The 25248-nt window shown below is 39.0% G+C and overlaps 1 protein-coding gene and 2 long non-coding RNA genes across 4 annotated transcripts; 2 read left to right on the forward strand and 1 right to left on the reverse strand.

Moving 5' to 3' along the window:
• Positions 1-578: 578 nt before the first annotated feature.
• On the forward strand, positions 579-8930 carry LOC144090591 (uncharacterized). The gene is made up of 7 exons (XR_013305448.1): positions 579-982; positions 2979-3098; positions 4288-4407; positions 5530-5649; positions 6827-6895; positions 7066-7166; positions 7232-8930. It is a non-coding gene; the product is annotated as an uncharacterized LOC144090591 (long non-coding RNA).
• Positions 8107-19991, reverse strand: LOC144090590 (uncharacterized). The gene is made up of 6 exons (XR_013305447.1): positions 19809-19991; positions 12442-15927; positions 11230-11342; positions 10271-10390; positions 9279-9482; positions 8107-8830 (listed from the first exon to the last, which is right to left on the reverse strand). It is a non-coding gene; the product is annotated as an uncharacterized LOC144090590 (long non-coding RNA).
• slc20a1b (solute carrier family 20 member 1b) lies at positions 13834-24940 on the forward strand. Of its 2 annotated transcripts, XM_077622198.1 has the most exons (11): positions 13834-14127; positions 15015-15631; positions 15722-15862; positions 16885-16970; positions 17051-17147; positions 19866-19985; positions 21255-21518; positions 22010-22574; positions 22640-22825; positions 23529-23613; positions 23682-24940. In XM_077622198.1, the coding sequence occupies exons 2-11, from the start codon at positions 15280-15282 to the stop codon at positions 23844-23846; spliced, it is 2061 nt and encodes a 686-aa protein (XP_077478324.1). In that variant the 5' UTR covers positions 13834-14127; positions 15015-15279; the 3' UTR covers positions 23847-24940. The 2 variants fall into 2 exon arrangements, with proteins under 2 accessions (XP_077478324.1, XP_077478323.1); XM_077622197.1 differs by having other exon boundaries at positions 23529-24940.
• Positions 24941-25248: the final 308 nt, after the last annotated feature.

Genomic DNA, 25248 nt, shown 5'->3' on the forward strand with positions numbered 1-25248 from the left:
CCTAAATCATCATGGTGATGTTTCACTGGCCATTCATTTCCACAGCTCTTTGACTAAAGGTAAGAAGGATCTCAGTTAATGTTAGAGCAGGAATTCTAAGTATTTATTCCCATTTTTTAAAGTGTTTATTCCCCCAGCTTTTTTAAATTTTATTTTCTAAGTGTATATACCCCAAGTTTTTTGTTATTTAATTTTCTAAGTGTTTATTCCCCCAAATTTTCTAAGTTTATATTCTAAGTGTATATACCCCGTTTTTTTCCTAATTTTATTTTCTCTTGCCGTATGATCACGCCCACCCGGAAGATAATTCATAGCACTTTACTAAAACCCATGCTGATTGGACGGACAGAGTAAAGGAGGATGTTATTGGTCTAGTATTGGCTTTTAAAAAAAATAGATCATGTAGTATAGCAGACCTGGACCTGGGCATTGTACCGCCCCCAGGCCGTTGGTTGAGACCGACCCCCTTAAGGTTGGTTGGAAATGTCAAAATACACGTCATTTCTAATTTCACCTCACGCATAGACTAAACTGGCATTGCTTTTATTTTGAAGTCATTGTTATCTCTACGTCCGTAATGACGCAATACGGAAGTGAAAGCCATCCAAAAATCTGGGCCATGCTAAACAGAGGAAGACAGACGCTGAATGCAGGCTTTTTAACACAAATATAGACCACCAAGTATTTATTTACTAAAATCAGTGGTATAGCCGTGTGAGAGCAGATCGCTGTGTTTAAGGATTACAATTTGAATCGGCATTAGCAGCGTTAACATGCGGAGGAATACGTACAAACAATGTAGCGATGCATTTGAGCAAGTCCCGCTGTCCAGGCGGACCGTAGCAAGAAGAAGGAAACATGGAGGACATTGCGGGGAACCTGGAGGGACCTTCAGCTTGAGCTGCAACATAAAGTGGCAACATTGGACTTTTCCTCCTTGGCTTTGGACGAGAGATGCGAGGTCAAGAGACAGACAGCCCAGGTAGGATACTCGTTATTTGTCCGGTCGATGCACGGGACGTTTTGACGTGTTTTTGTTCGGCCTTCTACAATATTTTCAGTTTAGTAAGGCTTTTTTCTTTAAAAAAAAACACTATGTATGGTAAGGCTTTTTTTTAAATTAAAAAAACGACCATGTATAGTAAGGCTTTTTTCTTTAAAAAAAACGACCATTTATAGCAGGGGTAGGGATCCTACGGCTCGGGAGCCATATGTGGCTCTTTTGATGGGTGCATATGGCTCTCCGCTAACCTGTGAGCTAAAAATATTGAAACCGTTAGTGAGAGTTGATTCCCAAATGCACCAATAGGAGACATTTTCTACTTTAAAAGTGGTGAAATGAATTTTAAAAATGCACATATTTTCATGTATGTTTACTTTTAAATTCTGTGTATGGCTCTCAAGGCATAATATTTGAAAGTATGAATTGTTTATGGCTCTCTCTGTCGAAAAGGTTCCCGACCCCTGATGTATAGTAAGGCTTTTTTCTTTTAAAAAAACGACATAGTATAGTAAGGCTTTTTTTCTTAAAAAACGACATAGTATAGTAAGGCTTTTTTTCTCAAAAAAACGACATAGTATAGTAAGGCTTTTTTTTCCTAAAAAACAACATAGTATAGTAAGGCTTTTTTCCTAAAAAAAACGACATAGTATAGTAAGGCTTTTTTTCTTAAAAAATGACATAGTATAGTAAGGCTTTTTTTCCTAAAAAAACGACATAGTATAGTAAGGCTTTTTTTCTTAAAAAACGACATAGTATAGTAAGGCTTTTTTTTCTCCTAAAAAACGACATAGTATATAGTAAGGCTTTTTTTCCTAAAAAACGACATAGTATAGTAAGGTTTTTTTTTCTTAAAAAACGACATAGTATAGTAAGGCTTTTTTTCTTAAAAAAACAACATAGTATAGTAAGGCTTTTTCTTTTAAAAAATGACGGGTCGGGAACCTTTTCGACAGAGAGAGCCATAAACAATTCATACTTTCAAATATTATGCCTTGAGAGCCATACACAGAATTTAAAAGTAAACATACATGAAAATATGTGCATTTTTAAAATTCATTTCACCACTTTTAAAGTAGAAAAGGTCTCCTATTGGTGCATTTGGGAATGCATTTGGGAAAGGCTTTTTTTTCTTAAAAACGACATAGTATAGTAAGGCTTTTTTTCTTAAAAAATGACATAGTATAGTAAGGCTTTTTTTCTTCAAAAATGACATAATATAGTAAGGCTTTTTTTCTTAAAAAACGACATAGTATAGTAAGGCTTTTTTTCTCAAAAAAACGACATAGTATAGTAAGGCTTTTTTTCCTAAAAAACAACATACTATAGTAAGGCTTTTTTCCTAAAAAAACGACATAGTATAGTAAGGCTTTTTTTTCTTAAAAAATGACATAGTATAGTAAGGCTTTTTTTCCTAAAAAAACGACATAGTATAGTAAGGCTTTTTTTCTTAAAAAACGACATAGTATAGTAAGGCTTTTTTTTCTCCTAAAAAACGACATAGTATATAGTAAGGCTTTTTTTCCTAAAAAACGACATAGTATAGTAAGGTTTTTTTTTCTTAAAAAACGACATAGTATAGTAAGGCTTTTTTTCTTAAAAAAACAACATAGTATAGTAAGGCTTTTTCTTTTAAAAAATGACGGGTCGGGAACCTTTTCGACAGAGAGAGCCATAAACAATTCATACTTTCAAATATTTTGCCTTGAGAGCCATACACAGAATTTAAAAGTAAACATACATGAAAATATGTGCATTTTTAAAATTCATTTCACCACTTTTAAAGTAGAAAAGGTCTCCTATTGGTGCATTTGGGAATCAACTCTCACTTACGGTTTCCATATTTTTAGCTCACAGGTTAGCGGAGAGCCATATGCACCCATCAAAAGAGCCACATATGGCTCCCGAGCCATAGGTTCCCTACCCCTGATGTATAGTAAGCCTCATCTCATTTTCTGAACCGCTTTATCCTCATTAGGCTAGCGGGGGATCCTGGAGCCAATTCCAGCTGTCTCCAGGCCAGAGACGGCGGACATCCTGAATCGGTGGCCAGCCGATCTTAGGGTACAAGGAGACGGACAACCACGCACACTGTATAGTAAGTCTTTTTTCCTTAAAAACGACATAGTATAGTAAGGCTTTTTTTAAAAACGACAGTATAGTAAGGCTTTTTTTTTTTTTTAAACGACATAGTATAGTAAGGCTTTTTTTTAAAAAACGACATAGTATGGCTTTTTTTTCTTAAAAACGACATAGTACAGTAAGGCTTTTTTTCTTAAAAAACGACATAGTATAGTGAGGCTTTTTTTCTTAAAAAACGACATAGTATAGTAAGGCTTTTTTTCTTAAAAAACGACATAGTATAGTAAGGCTTTTTTTCTTAAAAAACGACATAGTATAGTAAGGCTTTTTTTTCTTAAAAAACGACATAGTATAGTAAGGCTTTTTTCTTAAAAAACGACATAGTATAGTAAGGCTTTTAAAAAAAAAAACGACATAGTATAGTAGGGCTTTTTTTCTTAAAAAACGACATAGTATAGTAAGGCTTTAAAAAAAAAACGACATAGTATAGTAGGGCTTTTTTTCTTAAAAAACGATATGGTATAGTAAGGCTTTTTTCTTAAAAAACGACATAGTATAGTAAGGCTTTTTTTCTTAAAAAAACGACATAGTATAGTAAGGCTTTTTTCTTAAAAAACGACATAGTATAGTAAGGCTTTTTTCTTTAAAAAAAACGACATAGTATAGTACAGCTTTTTTTCTTCAACGACATAGTCTAGTAAGGCTTTTTTTCGTAAAATAATGACAATGTATAACAAGGCTTTATTTATAAAAACGACATAATATAGTAAGGCTTTTTTCTTTAAAAAAACGACACAGTATAGTAAGGTTTTTTTTCGTAAAAAATGACATAGTATATATAGTAAGGCTTTTTTTTCCTTAAAAAAACGACCATGTATAGTAAGGCTTTTTTCGTAAAAAACGACATAGTATAGTAAGGCTTTAAAAAAAAAAAACGACATAGTATAGTAAGGCTTTTTTTCTTAAAAAACAACATAGTATAGTAACGCTTTTTTCCCCCTAAAAACGACATAGTATAGTAAGGCTTTTTTTCTTAAAAAACGACATAGTATAGTAAGGCTTTTTTTCTTAAAAAACGACATAGTATAGTAAGGCTTTTTTTCTTAAAAAACAACATAGTATAGTAAGGCTTTTTCTTTTAAAAAATGACCATGTATAGTAAGCCTCATCTCATCTCATTTTCTGAACCGCTTTATCCTCACTAGGCTAGTGGGGCATGCTGGAGCCAATCCCAGCTGTCTCCAGGCCAGAGGCGGCGGACATCCTGAATCGGTGGCCAGCCGATCTTAGGGTACAAGGAGACGGACAACCACGCACACTGTATAGTAAGTCTTTTTTCCTTAAAAACGACATAGTATAGTAAGGCTTTTTTTAAAAACGACAGTATAGTAAGGCTTTTTTTTTTTTTAAAAACGACATAGTATAGTAAGGCTTTTTTTAAAAAAACGACATAGTATGGCTTTTTTTTCTTAAAAACGACATAGTACAGTAAGGCTTTTTTTCTTAAAAAACGACATAGTATGGTGAGGCTTTTTTTCTTAAAAAACGACATAGTATAGTAAGGCTTTTTTTCTTAAAAAACGACATAGTATAGTAAGGCTTTTTTTCTTAAAAAACGACATAGTATAGTAAGGCTTTTTTTTCTTAAAAAAACGACATAGTATAGTAAGGCTTTTTTCTTAAAAAACGACATAGTATAGTAAGGCTTTTAAAAAAAAAACGACATAGTATAGTAGGGCTTTTTTTCTTAAAAAACGACATAGTATAGTAAGGCTTTAAAAAAAAACGACATAGTATAGTAGGGCTTTTTTTCTTAAAAAACGATATGGTATAGTAAGGCTTTTTTCTTAAAAAACGACATAGTATAGTAAGGCTTTTTTTCTTAAAAAAACGACATAGTATAGTAAGGCTTTTTTCTTAAAAAACGACATAGTATAGTAAGGCTTTTTTCTTAAAAAAAAACGACATAGTATAGTACAGCTTTTTTTCTTCAACGACATAGTCTAGTAAGGCTTTTTTTCGTAAAATAATGACACAATGTATAACAAGGCTTTATTTATAAAAACGACAAAGTATAGTAAGGCTTTTTTCTTTAAAAAAACGACACAGTATAGTAAGGTTTTTTTTCGTAAAAAATGACTTAGTATATATAGTAAGGCTTTTTTTTCCTTAAAAAACGACCATGTATAGTAAGGCTTTTTTTCTTAAAAAACAACATAGTATAGTAACGCTTTTTTCCCCCTAAAAACGACATAGTATAGTAAGGCTTTTTTTCTTAAAAAACGACATAGTATAGTAAGGCTTTTTTTCTTAAAAAACGACATAGTATAGTAAGGCTTTTTTTCTTAAAAAATAACATAGTATAGTAAGGCTTTTTCTTTTAAAAAATGACCATGTATAGTAAGCCTCATCTCATCTCATTTTCTGAACCGCTTTATCCTCACTAGGCTAGCGGGGCATGCTGGAGCCAATCCCAGCTGTCTCCAGGCCAGAGGCGGCGGACATCCTGAATCGGTGGCCAGCCGATCTTAGGGTACAAGGAGACGGACAACCACGCACACTGTATAGTAAGTCTTTTTTCCTTAAAAACGACATAGTATAGTAAGGCTTTTTTTTCTTAAAAAAACAACATAGTATAGTAAGGCTTTTTTTTCTTAAAAACGACATAGTATAGTAAGGCTTTTTTTCTTAAAAAATGACATAGTATAGTAAGGCTTTTTTTCTTCAAAAACGACATATTAGAATAAGGCTTTTTTCTTCAAAAACGACATTGTATAGTAAGGCTTTTTTTCTTTAAAAAACGACATAGTATAGTAAGGCTTTTTTCTTAAAAAAAACGACATAGTATAGTACAGCTTTCTTTCTTAAACGACATAGTATAGTAAGGCTTTTTTTCGTAAAATAATGACACAATGTATAACAAGGCTTTATTTATAAAAACGACATAGTATATAGTAAGGCTTTTTTCTTTAAAAAAATGACACAGTATACTAAGGCTTTTTTCGTAAAAAATGACATAGTATATATAGTAAGGCTTTTTTTTCCTTAAAAAAACGACCATGTATAGTAAGGCTTTTTTCGTAAAAAACGACATAGTATAGTAAGGCTTTTTTTCTTGAAAAACGACAGTATAGTAAGGCTTTTTTTCTTAAAAAATGACATAGTATAGTAAGGCTTTTTTCTTAAAAAAAAACGACATAGTGTAGTAAGGCTTTTTTCTTTAAAAAACGACATAGATTAGTAAGGCTTTTTTCTTTAAAAAACGACATAGTATAGTAAGGCTTTTTTCTTTAAAAAACAACAGTATAAAAACGACATAGTATAGTAAGGCTTTTTTCTTTTTAAAAAAACGACATAGTATAGTAAGGCTTTTTAAAAAAAAAAAGCGACATAGTATAGTAAGGCTTTTTTCTTAAATAAACGACCATGTATAGTAAGGCTATTTTGAATAAAAACGACCTTGTATAGTAAGACTTTATTTCTTTAAAAAAACAACACAGTATAGTAAGGCTTTTTTCCGTTAAAAAAAGACATAGTATAGTAAGGCTTTTTTGTATAAAAAAAATGACACAATGTATAACAAGGCTTTATTTATTAAAAAACGACATAGTATAGTAAGGCTTTTTTCTTTAAAAAACGACATAGTATACTAAGGCTTTTTTAAAAGCGACATAGTATAGTAAGGCTTTTTTCTTAAATAAACGACCATGTATAGTAAGGCGTTTTTCTTGTGGTCTCTGACAGGATGGAGTAGGTTTGGGACCAGCTTGCGGATGAAGCTCCGCCCCGATCGGTCGCCTTCGTATTGGCTTGGTATGTGATGTCTCGCCTTGTTGCAGCGACCATAGTGCGTGTGCATAGCCACATCCCCTTACAAAAAACTTTTTAGTATAAAAAAAAAAATATTTCTTATAAATCAAAGTCAAGGTCACATAATAGAACAAGAGATACTTTGCTGTCAACTTTTATTTTTACTTTTTCAGATTAGTGACAAAGGCAAAAATGGATGACTTGTGGGATGGACAGTCTTCCGACGAAAAGGTTTCCCAAACCGTGGAGAGCGAGGACACCTGAAGACAAAAAAGTAAGTTTTAAAGAGACATTCATGTTGCTGTGCAGAAAATATTTGTTTTCTTTTGTTTTTCTTAGACTCACCTGTGGATGTAGCTGATGTAGGATGTGCATGGATTGATTCCCACATCCTTCAAGTTCTCACTCTTCAGCTCAAATGGATACTTGGCCTCAATAGTAGAGCACCAACTTACCATACAAAAGGTAATTGATTAGATTCCCCGCCTCCTTCAACTTCTCACTTCAGGTCAAATAAAAACCGAGTGGGCAGGACCATACTTTTTAGGGCGGTGGTTTATACACTTAGTCAATTGAGCCGAGCGCCCTCCTACCGAAAATACTTGGCCGGTCGAAGTTTAGTGGGTGTGTGGGTGGGCCCCTTGGCGCAACAGTGGAGTATGCGCCTACCGCCGAATGGATGCTGGTTCGCGTCCCGCAGACATACTCTTGGTGCCTCTCCCCGCCTTCGCCTTCGGCGGGGAGAGACACCTGCGACATAAGACAAATTACCTTTTACTAAAAAAAACTTTAAAAAATAAATTTTACATTTAATCATTAGATCAAAATTAGTTAAAAGAATTGGCCTAAATTAGCAGGGAGGCGGCTTGCACACTTAGACAAATTACCTTTTACTAAAAAAAACTTTAAAAAATAAATTTTACATTTAATCATTACATCAAAATTAGTTAAAAGAATTGGCCTAAATTAGCAGGGAGGCGGCTTGCACACTTAGACAAATTACCTTTTACTAAAAAAACTTAAAAAAATAAATTTTACATTTAATCATTACATCAAAATTAGTTAAAAGAATTGGCCTAAATTAGCAGGGAGGCAGCTTGCACACTTAGACAAATTACCTTTTACTAAAAAAAAACTTTAAAAAATAAATTTTACATTTAATCATTAGATCAAAATTAGTTAAAAGAATTGGCCTAAATTAGCAGGGAGGCAGCTTGCACACTTAGACAAATTACCTTTTACTAAAAAAAACTTTAAAAAATAAATTTTACATTTACTCATTAGATCAAAATTAGTTAAAAGAATTGGCCTAAATTAGCAGGGAGGCAGCTTGCACACTTAGACAAATTACCTTTTACTAAAAAAAACTTTAAAAAATAAATTTTACATTTAATCATTACATCAAAATTAGTTAAAAGAATTGGCCTAAATTAGCAGGGAGGCGGCTTGCACACTTAGCCAAATTCGTCGAGCGCCCTCTTACTGAAAGTAGTTGGCCGGTCGAAGTTTAGTGGGTGTGTGGGTGGGCCCCTTGGCGCAACAGTGGAGTATGCGCCTACCGCCGAATGGATGCTGGTTCGCGTCCCGCAGACGTACTCTTGGTGCCTCTCCCCGCCTTCGGCGGGGAGAGACACCTGCGACATAAGACAAATTACCTTTTACTAAAAAAAACTTTAAAAAATAAATTTTACTTTTAATCATTACATCAAAATTAGTTAAAAGAATTGGCCTAAATTAGCAGGGAGGCGGCTTGCACACTTAGCCAAATTCGTCGAGCGCCCTCTTACTGAAAGTAGTTGGCCGGTCGAAGTTTAGTGGGTGTGTGGGTGGGCCCCTTGGCGCAACAGTGGAGTATGCGCCTACCGCCGAATGGATGCTGGTTCGCGTCCCGCAGACGTACTCTTGGTGCCTCTCCCCGCCTTCGGCGGGGAGAGACACCTGCGACATAAGACAAATTACCTTTTACTAAAAAAAACTTTAAAAAATAAATTTTACTTTTAATCATTACATCAAAATTAGTTAAAAGAATTGGCCTAAATTAGCAGGGAGGCGGCTTGCACACTTAGCCAAATTCGTCGAGCGCCCTCTTACTGAAAGTAGTTGGCCGGTCGAAGTTTAGTGGGTGTGTGGGTGGGCCCCTTGGCGCAACAGTGGAGTATGCGCCTACCGCCGAATGGATGCTGGTTCGCATCCCGCAGACGTACTCTTGGTGCCTGCGACATAAGACAAATTACCTTTTACTAGAAAAAACTTTCAAAATTAAATTTTACATTTAAACATGACATCAAAATTAGTTAAAAGAATTGGCCTAAAAAAACAAAACACACCAGCTATTAGCTAGGATTTCAAATAAGCCACCCAAACACTTATTGGGTGGCATCCCCACCACAACCGCCGGCTGTCGAAGAACCGCATGGTGGCGTTGTTCTGCCAGTCGCCCTCGTCCACATCCACGTCTGCCGAATGACGGGGACACAGCTCAAACCCACAGCTGTCACGGGGTGAGGCAAGCAGGCCTTGACTTGTCGGTCGGTCGGTCGGGTGCACCCGTTCTTCTCCTCCGGCTCCTCTTCCACGTTGTCCAATGCATCTTTCATGACACAGAGACAATTATTTCTCAACACTGCCTAAGCCTTACTATACATGGTCATTTTTGTATATTTAAAAGCCTTACTATACATGGTCATTTTTTAAGAAAATATGCCTTACTATACATGGTCATTTTTTAAGAAAAAAAAAGCCTTACAATACATTTTTTTTTATTAAGAAAAACACTTTACTATACATGGTCGTTTTTTTTTTAAGAAATAAGCCTTACTATACTATTTCGTTTTTTAAGAAAAAAAAACTTACTATACTATGTTGTTTTTGGTGAAAAAAAGCCTTACTATACTGTGTTGTTGTTTTTTTAAGAAAAAAGCCTTATTATTCCATTTCCTATTTTGTTTTTTATGAAAAAAAGCCTTACTATACTGTGTCGTTTTCTTTAAAAGAAAAAACCCTTACTATACTATGTCCTATTTCGTTTTTTTATGAAAAAAGCCTTACTATACTGTGTCGTTTTTTTAAAAGAAAAAAGCCTTACTATACTATGTCGTTTTTTTAAAGAAATAAAGCCTTACCATACATGGTCGTTTTTACGAAAAAAGCCTTACTATACATGGTCGTTTTTTAAGAAAAAAAGCCTTACTATATATACTATGTCATTTTTTTATACGAAAAAAAACCCTTACTATACTATGTCGTTTTTTTAGGAAAAAAAGCCTTACTATACTACGTCGTTTTTTAAGAAGAAGAAAAAAGCCTTACTATACCAAGTCGTTTTTTTAAGAAAAAAGCCTTACTATACCATGTCGTTTTTAAGGAAAAAAGACTTACTATACAGTGTGCGTGGTTGTCCGTCTCCTTGTACCCTAAGATCAGCTGGCCACCGATTCAGGATGTCCGCCGTCTCTGGCCTGGAGACAGCTGGGATTGGCTCCAGGATCCCCCGCTAGCCTAATGAGGATAAAGCGGTTCAGAAAATGAGATGAGATGAGGCTTACGAGACATGGTTATTTTTTAAAGAAAAAAAGCCTTACTATACTATGTCATTTTTTAAAGAAAAAAGCCTTACTATACCATGTCGTTTTTTTAAGAAAAAAGCCTTACTATACATGGTCGTTTTTTTAAAAGCCTTACTATACTATGTCGTTTTTTTAAAGAAAAAAGCCTTACAATACTATGTTGTTTTTTTTAAAGAAAAAAGCCTTACTATACATGGTCGTTTTTTAAAGAAAAAAGCCTTACTATACTATGTTGTTTTTTTAAAGGAAAAAAAAGCCTCACTATACTATGTCGTTTTTCAAGAAATAAAAGCCTTACTATAGTATGTAGTTTTTTTTTTTTTTTGTTTGAATGAAAGCCTTACTATACAATGTTGTTTTTAAGAAAAAAAGCCTTACTATATATACTATGTCGTTTTTTATTTTAAAAGAAGCCTTACCATACATGGTCGTTTTTTATTTTTAAAAAAGCCTTACTATACTATGTCGTTTTTTACGAAAAAAGCCTTACTATACATGGTCGTTTTTTAAGAAAAAAAGCCTTACTATATATACTATGTCATTTTTTATACGAAAAAAGGCCTTACTATACTGTGTCGTTTTTTTAAAGAAAAAAGCCTTACTATACTATGTCGTTTTTATAAATAAAGCCTTGTTATACATTGTGTCATATTTTACGAAAAAAAAGCCTTACTATACTATGTAGTTTAAGAAAAAAAGCTGTACTATACTATGTCGTTTAAGAAAAAAAGCTGTACTATACTATGTCGTTTTTAAGGAAAAAAGACTTACTATACAGTGTGCGCGGTTGTCCGTCTCCTTGTACCCTAAGATCGGCTGGCCACTGATTCAGGATGTCTCTGGCCTGGAGACAGCTGGGATTGGCTCCAGCATCCCCCGCTAGCCTAATGAGGATAAAGCGGTTCAGAAAATGAGATGAGGCTTACTATACTATGTCGTTTTTTTCAAGAAAAAGGCCTTACTATATTATGTCATTTTTTAAAGAAAAAAAGCCTTACTATACTATGTCGTTTTTTAAGAAAAAAAGCCTTACTATACTATGTCGTTTTTTAAGAAAAAAAGCCTTACTATTCTATGTCGTTTTTTAGGGGGAAAAAAGCGTTACTATACTATGTTGTTTTTTAAGAAAAAAAGCCTTACTATACTATGTCGTTTTTTTCAAGAAAAAGGCCTTACTATACTATGTCGTTTTTAAGAAGAAAAAAAGGCCTTACTATACAGTGTCGTTTTTTAAGAAAAAAAAACCTTACTATACATGGTTGTACTTTAAGAAAAAAAGCCTTACTATACTTTTTTTTTTTAAGCCTTACTATACTATGTCGTTTTTTTAAGTAAAAAGCCTTACTATACATGGTCTTTTTTTATAAATAAAAGCCTTACAATACATGGTCATTTTTTTAAGAAAAAAAGCCTTACAATACATGGTCATTCAAAACACTTTACTATCTATGATCGTTTTTTTAAGAAATAAGCCTTACTATACTATGTCCTATTTCGTTTTTTTATGAAAAAGCCTTACTATACTATGTCGTTTTTTTTAAGAAAAAAACCTTACTATACTATGTCGTTTTTTAAAGAAAAAAGCCTTACTATACTATGTCGTTTTTTTAAGAAAAAAAAGGCTTTACTACACTATGTCGTTTTTTAAGAAAAAAAGCCTTACTATACTGTTTTTTTTTGTTTTTTTGTTTTTTATACAGGGTCATTACAAAAATAAATAAATAAATAAATCAAGTCGTCCTATATCACCAATATTAATGGAGAGAGTGTCTTTCCACAATTCGGATTTTCGTTTTATGACAAATGGTCTATAAAGGAATTTCGAATTGGAAAAGTCATCATTGAGCCGTCTTCTTTTCTGTCCTTGCGCGATCTTTGAAACGATTAAAAAACACTAAACGCAATTCGATTTGGAGATATGACTGCAAGTGGAACTATATCTTTATAGAAGCTTGCAATGTAGAAAACGGGAGCATTTCTTACCCTTTCGGCATGCGGCGAGTACACAAAAATCAGCCAACGTAAAAGACAACAACTTCTTGGTGGACTTCTGTTCATGTCCTTTAACAAACGTGTCTTGGTTGGAGCTGACCCAAATGAGGCCGTTTAGATCATGCGATTAAAAACCTGAAAAGACGTGTACAAACAAAACCATGCATACAGGTCAACGAAAAACCTTTTTTTTTTCATTCTTTTTTGGTCCATTTGACTTCCGGGTCACCAATGTGACGTCAATTCAGGGAACGCCCTCGACCTTTTTTTTTTAAATATAATACGTACTTCTGAAAATCCATTTTTCCAGTTTTCATCATAACGTGCATTAGTTAGTGCGGGGAGCTGTAAATATTTTTGGGTTGGGCTTTAATCCTTTAAAATACAGTATTGCACATTATGAACATTGTGATGACATGCACTTTAGTGTTTGTTTTTTACTTCTAGACATTTAAACAGTGACAGTGCATTTTTTTTGCCGTTTCACGTATGGACGTATCGACGTTCATTACTGTCTTTTCCCGGGAAATATACATCATCATTACATTATATATATTTGAATTACTATTACTAACAAATATAATTAGTATTACTCTATCAGGATATTACAAATTAATTTAAAATATATGTATTTTAATTGAATTAAATTTACATGGTAAGAGACACTTTCATAATTACAATCAACATATAACGTATGTACAGATGTAGTTATTATTGGTAACAATATCGGTACAGAATTGGAATATTGTTCATATGACTGCATCATAAATGTCCAAATTTCACACAGAAAATTTTGAAGGTGGTGTAATCTATAAAACAAGACAGCAGGTGGCGTGTATCGTCCAAGGAAACGGCTATACGTACTACGTATCTATTAAACATTTCCAATTCAACTAGTACAACTCTACATGTTTTGGTTACATTTCACTTTTTTTGAGACTGTAAAAGCTAATTGCTCTATAATTTCTAAATCAATTCTGGAGGAACATTATCAGAGGACATTTCTGACTACCCGGATATTCGTTTTTTACTGAATGTTTGTTACATTTTGGATTTACAGTATCACAAAAAAAGAGAAATGGAACCATGATGATTTTAAATGTCTTTTAAAGGCAAATTTATGAATAGCTGTCCACTGTAGTGACCCATGTTCATTTGATTTTATTTTGAAGTAAATGCTAGTTGATCCAGTAATTCTACATAACAATAGTCCTTTCGCAGAAGCGTCTTTGGAAAGGCGAGTACTTTTCCGCCTGATCTTTATAGAATATCAAAGTATGACTTGTTCTCTTGGCGTAGTTGGATGGGGGAGGCAGTAGAGTAGAATCGAGGGAGGAAGGGATGGATGGAGGGACGGAGAGAGGGAGGGAGGGGACAAGTCAATGATAAAACCTTCTTCCCGTTCCGATTCCCCCGGGTCGACAGCGTTTCTTCCCCGCAACAGCGATCAAAATACAACGGCCCGCGAAAGGAATACGTTTTTACATAGTCGTAAAAACGGGTTTCCCCCCCTTCTTTAAAACGGTGTTTTTTTTCCATAACACGCCTTTTGTGGCGATTGTGTTTCAATTGCACTTTAAATTTTCTAGCGTTCCGGTTAGGCGCGCGCGCCATCCTAATTAGCTTACCGCTACTAGAACGTCTTTATTCCAACGAGATTTGACAAGTGCACCTGCGGTAAGTAGATTTTTTTTTCTCGCAGCGTCATATTCAAAGTGGAAAGTCTTTGTTTTGTCTTTGTGTGCAGATTTAATGCTAGTTAGGGCTCATGGTGGGTGTTGGCTAACTGTTAGCTTACGTCGTTGCATAGATGCTGAATTTTTCAATGACGAGCTAGTTTGAATGAATTGTGGGCTTTATCTTACTACGACGACTAATGTCGCGTGGAGTAGAGAAAGACTAGTGTGAAATTGTTTGTGTTTTGACTACTAAAAAGTGGTTATTAAGCCACTCGGGCTCGATTGTAGAAGTCATGTTTGCGACACAATGGAAGAGTCGTGGCCATCTGTCCGGCACTTGGCAACCATCGAATGCGCCATATCCGGCAATAATACATTGTCTAATGCGTCAAATTGCAAATAATGAAGCCCAGGCTGCCATTGTGGTTCATTCACGTGTAAAAGAAGCGTCTGTCGCGATTAAATAAGCCCCGATGCGGTCGTATGAATGGATGAGGACCACGTGCACCCGGTGAAAATACCCCCGTTCATAAATGTCCCTTTTCGGCCGCCATTAAGCAAAACAAATGGTTCAAATGAATGATAATGTCGAGTAGTGTGAGTCTATGTTAGTAATACACGTATTGGATGTCCAAACGAGTTTTGTGTTGCCGAAAAAACACCGAAAATAGTACGCGTCCTTAATCATCTTTGGGTAGCCTGGAACAAGCAGGATATATTTTGAGTTTCTCGAACATCATTAAACCAATGTGCATGCTACTTTTAGGCTAATATGGATGAAAATAGATGTCCAGTTCAGATGAATAGGACTTCTGTTGCTATCAATGGCTCCAAAATATGACCCTTCAACAGTGTTCTAATGAAAATTTGTTTTTATTTTTGCAGGATGTTCCACGGCTCATCTGCTGCTGTTACGGTTGCACAATGGCCACGTCTTCGTATTGCACACTAGCTCAAATCCAAAGAAACTATAAACTGTTTATATTAGTGTTAGGATAACAATAAGCCCCCTCAATTGGCACACTAGTTCAGTTTTTTTGCCCGTTCCCGATACGCCCTGCCAAGCAGGACGGCATTCTATAAAATATTTATTTGCCATAGTTGTCCTGTATGATAGCATTATTCTTATTTTTTTAAGTAATCAGCAGTCATGGTTTCGACAACGACAACAGTGACTGCAATTGTGGTCGCCACCACATTAGCGCAACAAGGCCCCCTGACAGATTACCTGTGGCTGTTGATAATTGGCTTCATCATCGCCTTCATTTTGGCCTTCTCGGTGGGCGCCAATGACGTGGCCAACTCCTTCGGTACGGCGGTGGGCTCCGGGGTGGTCACCCTGAAGCAGGCTTGCATCCTGGCCACCGTGTTCGAGACGCTGGGCTCGGTGCTCCTCGGCGCCAAGGTCAGCGAGACCATCCGCAAGGGGATCATCGACGTCAACATGTACAACGCTTCCGAACAGTCCGTGTTGATGGCCGGCTCCATCAGCGCAATGTTCGGTGAGTCGCCGCGCTCGGGGGGAACCCTTCGGTCTTCGCTCGTTCTTTTCCAAGTAGACACGGAGTGACCCATTTGCGGATTGCCTTCAGGTTCTGCCGTGTGGCAGCTGGCCGCCTCCTTCCTTAAGTTGCCCATCTCTGGAACTCACTGTATTGTCGGCGCCACCATCGGCTTTTCTCTGGTAGCCAAAGGTCAGGAGGGGGTCCGCTGGCTCCAGCTTCTTCGAATTGGTACGTTACTAATAAGTTCTTGCCGACATGACCAATGTATTATCAGCGAAATGATAGAAAATCACCTACAAACCTAAAAAACACATTCGCTGTCATTCTCAGTGATACAATACATTTTGACAAAATCAGATAATAAAGGTTAGCACTATGGTACACGGTCGATTGGTCGCCCGGAAGGTAAGTGATAATTACCATTTAAATCGTTGCTCAAATTCCCTAAATACAAACTGCGAATTACTATTTAGTCATACTTAATGCCCTAGTAATTATTAGGCTAAAGAAAAGCTCAAAATTTCCCGTACTTTTAGTGTGTTTTGTTGGAGAACTTGTTAAGACCCTGACGGACGTAGCTTCTTAAAGGGACAACGCATGTACATACGAACTCTTATACACTCACACGTCGGCTCAGTGAAACTGCTCATGGCCATTGTTGGCTTTTATTGATGCGTAGACCGTGTTGTTTTACCTTGTTTTGTCGCCGGTCTTTTGGTCGCCCGTCTTTTGGTCATCGGTCTTTTGGTCGCCGGTCTTTTGGTCGCCGGTCTTTTGGTCGCCCGTTGTCGCGGTCGGGGCGACCAAAAGACCGGCGACCAATCGACCGCACACGAGCACAATAAATATAAATATGGGATCATTAAGAATCATTAAATCAAATGGTAGATCTATTTGCATATATACAAGGATTATACAGAACCTTAGTAGTGAACTTAGGTTAGTAGTTATTTGCTTACGTTTGGCACCACAGTGTAAATTCTTGAACTATGTCGTTATGTGCAATTAACATGCAGAAGAAGGTGTCTTAAACTGCATTCCACATAGATGAACAACAATTGTGTGGGTTGTAATTGCCAATTCCGGTGGTAACAGTATTTCCTGTTTGGAACTTTTGCTTCTGAAAAAAAGAAAGTACTAAGAAGTTTGATCAAGAAGGGTGAATGGAAATTTCACATTGATGTATAAAATTGACACAATACTATTTATTTTTAACGCCATTGTAACTGGTCCCTTTGGTTTATTTGCAGTTGCATCTTGGTTTCTGAGTCCTCTCTTGTCTGGCATAATGTCTGCTGCGGTTTTCTACTTTGTGCGCGAGTTCATCTTGCACAAGGTAAATTAAAATTGGGTGTGTGTGATATTAAAAAAAAAATAGTTGATGCTGCTATTCTTGACTGCGATTTCTCCCCGCAGAAAGACCCGGTGCCAAACGGATTGAAAGCCCTGCCTGTTTTTTACGCCATAACCATGGGCATCAACTTCTTTTCCATTATGTTCACCGGAGCACCAAGTGAGTCTCGCCTTTCTCTCCTCATTGCCGTCCTCGACCACAGCTTAAAAATAAACCACTCGCTCCCTCACCCGGGACTGCACAAAGCCCCCGCGTATTCCAGACTCCGCCAGACTGTTTGTGCTTACAAATGTTTATTTGAACGTGTTTTTCGGGGCTCTCTTGGTGGCGTGTGGTTGCAAGTGGGTGACGGGCGGAAAGAAAATGTTAAAAGTGGCGCGCAGCAGGCAGACGGAAATAAGAATTCACTTAAAGTCTTGACGTCACCGTCTGTGGCCTTCAGACGCGGAAGAGGAAAAGAGAAGTAACAAGGGATTTTTTTTCGGTACTTGCATTAAGGCCTGTAGTTTGTGACGTACTAAATCACTTTTTCTTAATACACTGTTGCCCCTTTTATTGTCAAGAAACGCTTATTAAACGAGCCACTTTTGCTCCTTTTGTGTTCTTCTCTCTACAGGGCCTAAACGAGAGAGACGTTAGCTGGCCTGGGCCATTAAATGGTGGCTACAGGCCAGAGTAGGAGCAGATATGGTGCGTTGATGTGCTTGCTACACATCAGCGCACTGAGAGGCGATCGCTCGTGGTTCCATCGTAACACATGAGCCTGCTTAGCCAGGCACATGATGTACGCTTGCCGTCGTACTTGTGTTAAAAACACACGCAAAAAAAGGTGCGGGAATGCATTTTAGACACATCACCAATGACATCATTTTAGCAGGGAGCAGTTGTTTTAAAAACCTGAGTGTCTCGGGTTCAAACGCTATCGTCGAGGCACATCTCGATACTTGATATCCACGCGCAGGTGGCCGGAAGCTAGTTAGCACGGCTAATTTGAGGGTCATCTGTCAGGTCTCCGCAACGGGGCCACGGAGGAAGACTTCCTTAAACCGTTGCTCGGGGCTCGTGAATGATTTCCAAGTGGATCTCAAAACAAAAGCATCGTCTATTGGACGAGGAGCTCCAAACGAGCCAGTAAACAAATCCTCTTTTTGCACAGCAGACAAAGTGAGCCTGCGTCTGGGTCAGTGGCATTGTGAGGGTACAATTAAAGCCTCGCGCCAGCCTCCATTGATGGGGCTCAATGTGTTTGGCCGGACGGGGATTTTCTGCCTGGTTTACTCTGAAAAACCAACACCGCTCGGCGTTTGTCACCATTGTGACACGAGTCCGAGCGACCGACCTTATGCTGACTAATTTGGGGGTTTGTTTGTCAACTTGAGCTCATTTCCCCAAACTCGCGGTTTGCTCGTTTTAGATATGGATATATTTGTCACCTTTTTGGGACTCTAGACTTTTTTCCCCTAGTGCTTATTTTGGAAAAATTGGGTCAAGTCGGCCACATTTCCATAAACTATCAGTCTCACTTGTGTAATTAAAGTTGGCGGCTGACTGAGGAAAAACCAGACCACCACGCCATTGTGTAATGCGTGTGCGGGGGTTTTTCACAGACGGGTGCGGACACTGGCGCGGTCGAAATTTCATTTCCTGCGCAGTCCCGCTTAATGGCTGCGGCCAAGTTGTTTTGCAGGACGCCCGTCACTGAGTCACCGTGACACACGGGCCGAAGTCAATATGGCTCAGCCCCCGAGCCCATTTTTTGCTCCGCACGAATCCCGCCAAGGGCAGCGAGTTCGGCTTTCCGCAAGTCGGTTAGCCTCCTCGTGCTCGCAGCTCTGTTACATAACAGAGTAAACAGCGGCGGGTCGCTCTCATCCCGCGGCGGGACCGTCGGGGAGGACTCTGCCCTCGAACGCACGTCCCTCGTCCGTTACTTTTTGTTTGCATTTTCCTGGCGGGCTTGGCGGAAAGACGTCCGCTCTCGCCCCCGAGGAAATTTGAGTCGTTAATTTGACGGCGCGCTGCATTGCGCCCGCGTCAGCTGCACTAGAGTTTGCCGCAGTGTTGGCATCAAGTTGCTTTTCTCGCCACGTCGCTCGCTCCCGGTGGAAATGATGCCACCTTTTAAGGAACTCTTCTGTGTCCTTTTGTCAGGGGTCATGTTAACATTGGTCATTCAGTATTTTGTTTTTGTTATGTAAGCATGACATCTGAGGGGTGTGCATGTTTAACTAGAAGTGCATAACAAGACCGTTGTGTTAATATTTACATATGGAGCACGGCGAAGGCCCGTGGCCTCTTGTCTATCCTCATGACTTCGTTCCAATCGTGTTCGCTGTAGCAAAAGGGAATCTGAAGTTTATTCGGCATAGTGCCACTTAGTTAGTTGAGTTGGTGGCAAAATCCCGTTTTGGCTGAACGGCATCTTTTTTTTTTTAGATTAGATAACTTTATTCATCCCGTATTTGGGAAATTTCACTGTCACAGTAGCAAGAGGGTGAGAATACAGACAGATTTTAGATTTGCTGTTATGCTAAAAGATGGATGGCAGACGACAGCCTTCCTGGTCAAAACAGCTAGAGGTCCAATTAGAATCATCTTTATTGGCCAAGAATGGTAGAATCCGACTTGGTTAAGATAAGAACAGTACAGAACAAGCAAGCTCCTCATTGTATCACAGAAATTTAGACCCAAGTTTCCACCGTGCTTTCCTTGGGATTCCCGTTAAACTAATACAACAGGAGTCAAGACCTTCATTCACCAAATGTGACAGCTGCCCTGTCATTAAAAACAGTGGCGCCCGCTGCCCGTTAGTTGAAATACCTGCTTATTTTTCCCCTCTCCATTTGTGTCCCTTTCCGTGCCTCCGTCGTCCTCCAGTGCTGGGATTCGACAAGATCCCCTGGTGGGGCGTTCTTCTCATCTCGCTGGGCTGCGCGCTCCTGACGGCCGTCGTGGTCTGGTTCATCGTCTGCCCGCGCCTGAAGAAAAAGATTGAACGTGAGTGGAGGACCCATTTTTATTTTTTAGCTTGACATCACAAAAAAGTGATGTCATCATATAATGATATACAGTCAAAACAACCGATTTTCTATTGGTTATCATTACATAATTACATTAGAGCAAAAGTTATTTGAGTTTGATTTCTTTAATAAGGGCCAGCTCATATTAATGGACATTTATATTCATGTTAATGACCATAAATATGTAAGATTTACACTAATGTGTTGCCTATGCTTACACTGGACAGTTTTAGGTTGTAGCACTACTTGATTCATTTAACAATTGTGGCAGGTAGTGAAAATAACGTAGTATTGAGCCAGATCGATATTGTGATAGATTTTTTCTTACCATATTGCACCGCACTAGTCTTGAGGTATATTTTCACGTATTCTCAGGATGATTGATTACGTTTCAACCATGATTTAAGGGGGCCACCTAAAATAAGTCTGTGAATGGTAAGGATTTGACACGACATTTGGGAGGCGCATGACATGTGGTGCGCTGGTTATAGCCTGCTTCAGCTCCGGTTCGGGCTGGGTGAGATGACGCAATGAGGCCAACTACTCCAAATATTGGCAGTCTGAATCTAGACTCGAACAGAAAGGCACAAGCTGTTGTCTAATCTGGCCCTTTGAACATTTGCCCATCTACTTTTTGCATGTAGTTAGATTTTTTTTCCCCCAGGTCAAATCTCTTAGTTTTTTATTTTTAAGTCAAACCCTTTTTATCTTCTCAGGATAAACTCATTTAAATTCAAAGTACTACACGGCCTTCCAATTCAAATACATACAAAAAAAGAGGTCAAATCATTTAAATCCATAGCTGAAGAATGAAAATGGCTAAATGATTGGATGTCTTTTGTCATCAGTGGCAGTAAAAAAGCTGAAAAATGGTGTACAAAAATGTAACGCCAGTATTATTTTGGAATTATTCATCATTATTCCTCTACGTATTCTTAGTTTAATTTATTGCCTCCGACAAACATTAGACACAGTTAATTTTACATGCTCTACTATTTGATAAAAATGACAATTTTCCCAAGTAAATAAGTAGCGCATAAAAATCCCTAGCCTGCTGTTGCCAGATCACGTTGAATGTACAAACGTTTATAGCGCAAGACAGTTTTCATAAGCGCTACAGTAAATACAACCTCGTCATTTGATGCACTTTTTTTGTTTTGTTTCTTGGAACGGAGCCCCACATCCTTTGGTTACGTTGCTTGGTCGTTTCCCAAGCCAAATCTCACTCTACTCTTTCTCTCACTAGGGGACATCAAATCTGCCAGCCCCTCCGAAAGCCCCCTGATGGAGAAGAGCGAGCCCAGAGAGCCCCAATGTCCCATCCTCAAACAGAGCGACAAAGCGGCGCCGAGCGCACCCGAGCAAAGCCCGGGCGCCCCGCCCATTTCCGAGGAGCGTCACGTGGCGTTCGATATCGGGGACGGCGACGAGGGCGATGCCCTCAAAGAACGCAAGGTGGCTTTCGACATCGGGGATTCGGATGAGACGGAGTGCAACAATGCAAACGGTGGTGAGTAGGAAGAGTTTGACGTGGCAATTAGTCGCTCTTTGGATACAATTCAAGGACTTTTCCATCTATTTAGTAGAAAAGTAGAGAAAAGGGAAAGGAAAATGCCAGTGAATTCACTTGCATATTTTAGTGGGTCAGCTTAATCGCTTATTTTGGCCTTGTTCCTTTTGCGTTCATGCTTCGTTGCTATTGCTACTGCATCTCGCCACAGCGCCCCCTTTCTCCGTGGTGGTTGGCTGATGCAATTACAGTTTTAAATGATCGTATTTTTATCCAGTTGTTAAAATTATCGTTGACAAAAAAATTCACGCTCATTTTCGTTATCGTTTTATCGCCCAGCTCTACTTGACAGATAACAGAACCTTTTTATGTCACCTATTTTTGCCAGTTTCGCGATACTGTGAAACATTCTTATATATTTAAATACTTTACAGACTATAAATCGTTGAATCTATTAACTTGACGGTGCGGCCGTTCGTTTCTCTGTGCAGTCGCCAAGCACGCCATCAACGGTTCGGCCAGCGGACCGCACCAGGTCCAGGTCCAATTCAAGCCCGGGCCTATCCCCATCCCCAGCCAGGGTTACAGTACGTACCACACGGTCCACAAGGACTCGGGCCTGTACAAGGACCTGCTGCACAAGCTCCACCTGGCCAAAGTGGGCGACTGCATGGGCGAAAGCGGCGAGCGGCCCATCCGCCGCAACAACAGCTACACCTCCTACACCATGGCCATCATCGGCATGCACGCCGACTTCAAGCACAAAGACGGCGAGCCCCAGGAGGGGGCTCCCGGACAGGGCCAGGACAGAAAGCGAGTGCGCATGGACAGCTACACTAGTTACTGCAACGCGGTGGCCGAGCACGCCGCGCCGCAGGGCCTCGCCGCCGCCGACGTGGCGCTGGAGGCGGGCAAGGAGGACACGGGCAGCACCCAGGGCTCCATGGACGAGGACGGGCCGGACGCCGACAAACCCGAAGTGTCCACGCTCTTCCAGTTTCTCCAAATCCTCACCGCTTGTTTCGGCTCCTTCGCTCACGGCGGGAACGACGTCAGGTTTGTCAAACGGCCGCCGTGGCAGTGGCTCCGACCGACGCTAACGTTGTTTTTGTCCGGTGCAGCAACGCCATCGGTCCGCTGGTGGCGCTCTGGCTGGTGTACGACAGCGGTAGCGTCACATCCGAACAACCCACGCCCATCTGGCTTCTGCTCTACGGAGGCTTGGGGATCTGCGTCGGCCTCTGGGTTTGGGGGCGTAGAGTGATCCAGACCATGGGCAGGGACCTCACACCCATCACCCCATCAAGGTAGGGGGTCAAGCCCAACTTTTCTCAACTGATTGTCGGCCAGAGTTGCTCCATAATTGAGCTTTTGTCAAATTAATTTAAAAAATTTAAGTTGGGAGTGCTCATTTTTCAGGGCTATTGATTGCCGGTGCTAACTGCAAAATCCAAATTGAATCGATTTCCATTCAATTTGCATTGGGCAGCTAACGCCGTGCAATTTCATGTGTTCAATTGTAATTTTCCTTTTAATTCAAAAGTGCTCATTTAAAATGTCACCCAGCAGTTGCTTACCTATTTCAACTCATTGATTTATTTTTTTCACCGTGATAACCCATTTTAGCATCGCACTCCTATTGAATGCTGGGAATTCTCACTTTTCAGGGCTATTGATGGACGGTGCTCGCAATCAATTTGGGCAGCTAGCACCGTCCGTCAACAGCCCTGAAAAATGAGTATTCCCAGCACTCAATAGGAGTACAATGCTAAAATGGGTTATCACTGTGGAAAAAAAGGGAAATAAATGAGTTGTTGAGGTAAGCAATCCCTGGGTGACATTTTAAATGAACACATTTGAATCCAAAGGAATTGAACACATGAAATTGCACCTTGATAAAAGTACACAAACAAGCAAAATTACTTTTTAGCCTTTATTAAAGTAAAAAGGTTTCGGGAAAAAAAATACATTGAATGGATGTCTGTGTTAAGTGTCCGGTTTGATCCACAGCGGTTTCAGCATCGAGTTGGCGTCGGCCGTGACTGTGGTGGTGGCCTCCAACATCGGCCTACCCGTCTCCACCACCCACTGCAAGGTAAGTCGACGAACGGCGTTGAATGGGAAGGCTGGCTTGGGTCTCACTTGGGCCTTTTTTTGTGGCAGGTGGGTTCCGTGGTGGCCGTGGGCTGGCTGCGTTCCAGGAAGGCAGTGGACTGGCGCCTCTTTCGCAACATCTTTGTGGCTTGGTTTGTCACCGTGCCCATTTCGGGTCTGATCAGCGCCGCCATCATGGCCATCTTCATCTACGCCCTCAAACACGTCCCTTGAAAGACTCACCCACTCTCGCAGGGGAACGGAGCAGACCGCCGCTCCGGCGTACGCCCGGAGGAGTTGGGCGAGGTTCGTAAATAACTTACCTCTGGTCGGGGAGGAGGGCGGAATGGGTTTAAAAATAATAATAAAATCTAGCGCTCTTTATAGGACCTTTCTTGTTCGCGGCTGCATCGTGTAAACGGCCTACAAATGTATTGCTTCTTTCACTCAGGCCTCCCTTAGAGAACATTTACAATTCTTTGTTCTCACATTTTTTTTACAGTTCTGTAAATACATGTGATTTTTTTTTCTTAGGTACAAGAACAATTAAAATGCAGTAAACTTACCAATGTAACTTTCTTGTTTTAACGCGCCGAGGTAGACGTTGATGCAGAAGTTATTTTTAAACTGGAAACAAGGCTATTGCCGTGCGAGAAGGAAGGATTCTTTCTGTCCTACTTTCACTTGATGTTAGTCAGCCCACTGTCATATCATTTGAACCTACATTGGGAAAAAGTTGCAATTCTTTAAAGTGAGAACTTGTACTTTAAAATCAAGTAAAAAGTGACTTACTTTCAAGTGCGAATTCTTGCTGTTTTTCTCTCCAACGTAGGTGAAAAAGTTCAAAACAGGTTGAAGCGACAAATGAAGCGCTTTGTGTGTTCTTAAAGTGTGGCATGTTAAGTTTTTGCGGACTTTAAGCCTCACGATGTAACGGTGCAGCTGTGTATTAAAACCTTAAATTATAACGTTACTTGAACCGTGTGTCAGAAGAAGAATGTGCTATACTTAATCCTGCTTTAGCTTGATGCTACCTACCCTCAGTTCGAACTTCAATTCCTCCTGAAAAAGAGTTTCATTTTATTATTCTGTGATAAATTCTATGTGGATTTGAGTACAACTGTTTCTTTTCTTTTTTCCTCCCATCTGTACACACTGTATAAATTCACGCTCTAGTTGCCTTAAAATGTTTCCTTTGCCTTTAGGTACCAAAGAATTGTTTTTAATTTAAATAAATGAACATGATATAATACAACAGAACCTATTATGGATGGAAAAATAACTATTTTGTTTAAGTTGGATAATAAAAGTTGAGTTCTGAGTGGAAATTTGGGGACCTTGAACATTTTATTCCGGGTTAAGAGCGAAGATACGAGTACTACTTTAGTTCAAATGCAAGTAGACAAAATGCATGTTTTTATTTTTAAATTTTAAATGTGACTCTTTAGCATTCATTTGAGTTAGTGTTACCACGCTGTAAAAAGTGCTTCCATACTCTTGTCTTCTCACTGAAGTGCGTCTGATAAGCGGGGGAAAACAAAAGGAAACAAAAAAAACGGTTACATTTCAAGAACTGCAAGCGATTCCCGCAGCTCACGTCTTACCTTTTTTTGGTTTTTCAGGTTTCACACAAAAA

This window comes from Stigmatopora argus, chromosome 16 (genome assembly GCF_051989625.1).
Source record: "Stigmatopora argus isolate UIUO_Sarg chromosome 16, RoL_Sarg_1.0, whole genome shotgun sequence".
Lineage (NCBI taxonomy): Eukaryota > Metazoa > Chordata > Actinopteri > Syngnathiformes > Syngnathidae > Stigmatopora > Stigmatopora argus.